At 28.7% G+C, this 6623-nt stretch overlaps 1 protein-coding gene across 1 annotated transcript; it reads left to right on the top strand.

Moving 5' to 3' along the window:
* The first annotated feature begins 2300 nt into the window (after positions 1-2300).
* On the top strand, positions 2301-6208 carry LOC137635596 (uncharacterized). The gene is made up of 2 exons (XM_068368056.1): positions 2301-2479; positions 6121-6208. Exons 1-2 carry the CDS (start codon positions 2301-2303, stop codon positions 6206-6208), a joined length of 267 nt encoding a protein of 88 aa, XP_068224157.1.
* The last annotated feature ends 415 nt before the right edge of the window (positions 6209-6623 follow it).

Genomic DNA, 6623 nt, shown 5'->3' with positions numbered 1-6623 from the left:
GTCCATCGAAATCAATACCTTCAAATGACATAGCGAGGCGACACGGGCTGCCGAAGGGCCAGGATTTGGGTTTCGGAGCCACGAGTGTTTTTCTATGTAAACAAACCATCTATAGCTGTCGTACGTCTAGAAAACAAGTCGTCGTTTATGTGACTCGTTGTCTCCTGTCTACATGTTCGGTGACAAAGTGCCAGTTTTATTGGATCAAGGAATGTGTGAGCATGTTTTATTTGCCGTGATGAACTGTGATAAAGATTTTTATTTTTAATTTGTGGGGTTATTTTTAAAGAGTTTTTATGTTAGTTTCAATATATGAGGGTACATTCAGACACACTATTCTATGGTATTTCTCTTCCTCTGGTTTTTTTTTTTTTTTAATTTGTGTAGTTGTTTTTAGAGTTCTTTTATGTTAGTTTCAATGTATGAGGGTACATTCAGGCACACTATTCTATCTCATTTTTCTTCCTCTTGTTTTTTTTTTTTTGTGGTTATTTTTAAAGAGTTTTTTTTTCATGCTAATTTCAATAGATGATGGTACATTCAGGCACACTATTCTATCGTATTTCTCTTCCTTTTGTTTTTCTTTTTTTTTAAATTGTGTGGTTATTTTCAGAGAGTTTTTTATGCTGATTTCAACATATGAGGGTACATTCAGGCACACTATTCTATCGTATTTCTCTTCCTCTTGATTTTTTTTTTCTTAATTTATGTGGTTATTTTTAAAGAGCTTTTTATGCTAATTTCAACATATGAGGGTACATTCAGGCACACTATTCTATCGTATTTCTCTTCCTTTTGTTTTTCTTTTTTTTAAATTGTGTGGTTATTTTCAGAGAGTTTTTTATGCTAATTTCAACATATGAGGGAACATTCAGGCACATTATTCTATCGTATTTTTCTTCCTCTTGTTTTTTTTCTTATTTGTGTGGTTATTTTTAAGGAGTTTTTTCAATACATGAGGGTACATTCAGGCACACTATCCTATCGGATTTCTCTTCTTCTTGTTTTTTTTGAAGTTTTTATAGCTAATATAAGAAATATTTATTTAATGTTACTATTCTTAAAATATTTCATTTTAATTGTTCATCACTTCTCTTGTAGTTTACTTATTTCCTTATTTCCTTTCCTCACTATGCTATTTTCCCTGTTGGATCCCTTATAGGGCTTACAGCATCCTGCTTTTCCAACTAGGGTTGTAGCTTAGATAATAATAATAATAATAATAATAATAATAATAATAATAATAATAATAATAATAATAATAATAATAATAATAATAATAATAATAATAATAATAATAATCATAATCATAATTGTTTTTCGTTAGTGTTTAACATTTCAAATAACATTCCGGTCTTATATAAATATTAGTAAGTGGCACAATACAGTACATACTTCGAAATAAAATAATAATAATAATAATAATAATAATAATAATAATAATAATAATAATAATAATCTTTATTTCAGCTAAGGGTTATGCCATACAATCCTTATGATTTAATAATAATAATAATAATAATAATAATAATAATAATAATAATAATAATAATAATATTAATTTCACCAAAGGCTTATGCCATATAATCCTTATGATTCAATAATAATAATAATAATAACAATAATAATAACAATAATAATAATAATAATAATAATAATAATAATAATAATAATAATAATAATATGTCAAATAATATCAGCAAAGGCTTATGCCATTTAATCCTTATGATCTAATAATAATAATAATAATAATAATAATAATAATAATAATAATAATAATAATTTCAGCTACGACTTATGTCAATTTGTCACATTACTTCTCAAAGTTATTGTTTATTAATAAATGTATTTCAAGGGAGCAATATTGAGGCTTTGGCAAAATTTGGAAAAATTACCATTTTTACCGGGAGGACCCCTAAATAATCATGATTTAATGGTACGTAGGTAATTATATGGATTAACTGGACATTTCTAAGACATTTTTCATTATTAAATCCAATTTCTTTTAATGTCTATCTTCTTAAGGACAGGATTGAAAGAAAATTATGAATTGCATAGGGGATTCTGAGCATAATTGCAAATTATATTCAAGAAAATTTATTTGGTCATGTTAGTCATGGAATCAATCAAGGTTATTGTTTTATGGTGATAATGATGTTATTTTCATCATTATAACCATTTAAACCTCTCATTATATTAAACATTTTTATTAGCATCACTATAATTAATTATATTGCTGTACCCGGCTGTCTCCTTATGCCTTGCTCTGTACTGAAAGCAAATTTGCTCTTATTGCAGGCATGCGAGCTATGACCCAGCAGCAGCAATCTCAGCAACACCCACAGCAGCAACAGCAACAGCAACAGCAGCAGCAGCAGCAGCAGCAGCAACAGCCGCCGCCACAGCATCAGCAAACGCAGCAACAGCCCCAGCAACATTTGAGTTCCTCTATCGTTTCGAACCCCTACGACAAGAGGATGTGAACTCCTCCCTCAACCATGCCAGGGGGCGGAGCTCTCACGATCTAAAAATAAAATTAAATCCCCTTCACGATCTAAAAATAAAATTAAATCCCCTTCACGATCTAAAAGTAAAATTAAATCCCCTTTACGATCTGAAAGTAAAATAAACCCCCTACATGATCTAAAAATAAAAATAAATCCCCTTCACGATCTAAAAGTAAAATTAAATCCCCTTCACGATCTAAAAATAAAATTAAATCCCCTTTACGGTCTAAGAATAAAAACAAATCCCCTTCTCGATCTAAAAGTAAAATTAAATCCCCTTTACGATCTATAAGTAAAATTAAAACCCCTTCATGATCTAAAAGTAAAATTAAATCCCCTTTACGATATATGAATAAAAATAAATCCCTTCACGACTTAAAAATAATATCAAATCCCCTTCACCATCTAAAAATAAAAATAAATCCCCTTCACGATCTAAAAGTAAAATTAGACCCCCTTTATGATCTAAAAATAAAAATAAATCCCCTTCACGATCTAAAAATAAAATTAAATCCCCTTTACGATCTAAGAATAAAAAACAAATCCCCTTCACGATCTATCAGTAAAATTAAATCCCCTTCACGATCTAAAAATAAAATTAAAATCCGCTTCACGATATGAAAAATAGAATTAAATCCCCTTCACGATCTAAAAATAAAATTAAAATCTCCTTCACGATATAGAAAATAAAATTAAATCCCCTTCATGATCTAAAAATTTAATTAAATACCCTTCAAGATCTAAAAATTCAATTAAATCCCCTTCACGATCTAAGAATAAAATTAAATCTTCTTCACGATCTAAAAATTTAATTAAATCCCCTTCACGATCTAAGAAATAAAATTAAATCTCCTTCACGATCTAAAAATAAAATTAAAATCCCCTTCACGATCTAAAAAAAAATTAAATCCCCTTCACGATCTAAAAATAAAATTAAAATCCCTGTCACGATCTAAAAAATAAAATTAAATACCCTTCACGATCTAAAATATAAAATTAAATCCCCTTCACGATCTAAAAATTTAATTAAATACCTTTCACGATCTAAAAAAAATTAATCCCCTTCACGATCTAAAAAAAAGAATTAAATTCCCTTCATGATCTAGAAATTAATTAAATACCCTTCACGATCTAAAAATTTAATTAAATCCCCTTCATGATCTAGAATTTAAATATTTAATATCCCAACGAAAGATCATAGTTCCTCCCAGCCACAGTAATATTTATAAATATTAATTATTTTTTTTTTATATTGAACAACAATAAGCATAACTAGGAGAACTTAAACCCTTTAATGGGAAAAATATTTATCTTGGAATTAAATGCAAAATACAAACTTTTTTTACTGATAAATTACACAGTGGTTTAAATTTACAATAATTTCATATTTCCATTTCCATACTAAAGTTTAATGAACAAAGCTCATATCTTTTAAATTCATCGTTAAAAAATGCAAAGATACATAATAAATTAATTTTCTGAAATATATGTTTTACATTTATTACTATATGATTATATAAGCAAAATACAAACTCAAACACCAGAAGTAGAGAGAAAAAAAATCTCAAAATATAAAGTTCAACAAGTCTCATGACTGCTTGCATTTTCAGAGAAATGAAAAAGAGAAATACGGTTTAATTTGATAAGATAATCCTGAGAAAGAGGAAGAAGAAGAAGGAGAAGGAGAAGAAGTGGAATAATCATCAATCATCACAGTTCCTTCGTCTATTCTCGTCTTTACGTATTCTGAAGAGAAATTAAAAATGGAGATATTGCTATATGGCATCTAAAATATAGAACGAAAAGGAAAATCTGATTACTTTACGAAATTCATTAGCATTTATTTTGAGAGAGAGAGAGAGAGAGAGAGAGAGAGAGAGAGAGACTCAATCTACATTCCCATCTAATTCCTATTCTTCTAAGACACGAGAGAGAGAGAGAGAGAGAGAGAGAGAGAGAGAGAGAGATCATCAGACGGACTCTTAACTTATTCAATTTTCTTGTTCTAAAACGAGAGAGAGAGAGAGAGAGAAAGAGAGAGAGAGAGAGAGAGAGAGAGAGACACTCAATCTACATTCACATCTAATTCCTATTCTTATAAGACACGAGAGAGAGAGAGAGAGAGAGAGAGAGAGAGATCTAGACAAACTCAACCTATTCAATTTTCTTTTTCTAAAACGAGAGAGAGAGAGAGAGAGAGAGAGAGAGAGAGAGAGAGACTTAATTCCTCTAAGAATCAAATAGAAATCTAACCAGAAAAATAATATAAACTAGATAAAAATAATTTCAAACCAAAAAAAAACAAAGACTCGCGAAGAAATGAGAGACGAATAAAAAAAATCCAATTAAGCCTAAACAGGACAATCTAATTTTATACTTCCATTTCATGATGGGAATGTGATAGCTCTTTCGTCATTTCGTTTGCTCAGAAGGAATACAGACGGAATCCTAGTTGAGATTTTTTGCCTTTTGTTAAGCTATTCAAATTTTATTGGGTTATAATTTTGCCTTATGTTATCTTTTAGAGTTTTTTTCTTTTCGATCAGCCTTTTATTTATTATTCTTATTTTATTTATTAGTCTTTCTTTATTGCTTTCTTCCAATAGAGTTTTTATTTGTTAAACTATTCAAATTTTATTGTGTTATAATTTAGGATTGCTATCTTTTAGATTGTTTCTTTTGCCATTTTATTTAAATTTCTTCATTTTATTTATTATTCTTTTTATTGCTTTCTTCCAAGAGTTTTTTCTGTTTGCTAAACTAATAAAATTTTATTGGGATATAATTTTGGATTATGTTATCTTTTAGATTCTGTTTCTTTTACCATTTTATTTATTATTCTTTTTATTGCTTTCTTCCATTAGAGGTTTTTAATTTGTTAAACTATTCAAATTTCATTGGGTTATAATCTTAGATTATGTTATCTTTCAGATTTGTTTTCGTCTTTTAGTATTTACTTATTATTGTTAATGTTTCTATTCTTAATGTTTTTTTTTTTTTTTTATTAGACTAATTATAATATATGAAATATTGTTTTAGTCCTGTATTTTCATTTTTTGGTTTCCTCCTTTCATAAAACTTTTCATTTAGCTTTTCACATTATTCAAATTAAGGGATTTGGAAAAAGTAATATTTTTACTTCTATTCGATCAATACCTCAGGTTAGATAATTTTATACATAGTAACCTTATTGTTCTTCGAATAACAAAAATTATATATTTTTCAATTCATAACAAGACATTTGAAAAGATATTAGTAAAAATAGATAAGTTATGAACAATTATATATATAATCCAAAAAATCGTTTATCCTCTGAAGAAAAAAAAAATATAAAATAATAACATTTATTAGTGAGAGAAGAAGAAGAAGAAGAAGAAGAAGAAGAAGAAGAAGAAGAAGAAGAAGAAGAAGAAGAAAAGATATTAACATTTATTAGTGAGAGAAGAAGAAGAAGAAGAAGAAGAAGAAGAAGAAGAAGAAGAAGAAGAAGAAGAAGAAGAAGAAGAAGAAAAGAAGAAGAAGAAGAAGAAAAAAAGGAAATGAAAATATTGAACAAATGGTTTTCATCCTCCTATCTTTATCAGCCAATAATCTGACGATTTCTCCAAAACAGAGAAGAAGAAGAAGAAGAAGAAGAAGAAGAAGAAGAAGAAGAAGAAGAAGAAGAAGACGAGACTAGAATATTGAATACCACAGCATAGAAGCGAGACCTTCCAACAATGCGGCGAAGGTCACCCAATGGAAAAGTGACCTCAGGTCATGAGGTCAGGATTACCTTTTTGGATTCATCTTAGATTAAGTTGGTCTTTTGTGTCCACTGGCTCTTGCCCCATAAGAGGCTTAATATATTAATACTTTATTAAGAAGAGAGATAATGGAAGCAAAATCTAACAAGAAAACGGTTTTCACAAATGTGGATAACGATTACGATTTTATGGAAAGATATGGAAAATATAGATTGAAAATTGACCACATTCTCGTTAATTTTTATTCAATCGTCTACTAGAACGCTATAGAAAACAAGCTTAGCTCATCGACTGAGAGAAAGAGAGAGAGAGAGAGAGAGAGAGAGAGAGAGAGAGAGAGAGAGAGAGAGAGACCGTTTATAGAATCAAT

This window comes from Palaemon carinicauda, unplaced genomic scaffold (genome assembly GCF_036898095.1).
Source record: "Palaemon carinicauda isolate YSFRI2023 unplaced genomic scaffold, ASM3689809v2 scaffold1459, whole genome shotgun sequence".
Lineage (NCBI taxonomy): Eukaryota > Metazoa > Arthropoda > Malacostraca > Decapoda > Palaemonidae > Palaemon > Palaemon carinicauda.
The sequence above is the reverse complement of the archived record's forward strand: the minus strand, read 5'-3'. Positions and strand labels throughout refer to the sequence as shown.

Coding starts and splice junctions, on each gene's coding strand:
- LOC137635596 (XM_068368056.1), top strand. CDS start 2,301: ATGCGAGCTATGACCCAGCAGCAGCAATCTCAGCAACACCCACAGCAG. Junction 2,480..6,120: donor AACCCCTACGACAAGAGGAT/GTGAACTCCTCC, acceptor TCTCCAAAACAG/AGAAGAAGAAGAAGAAGAAG.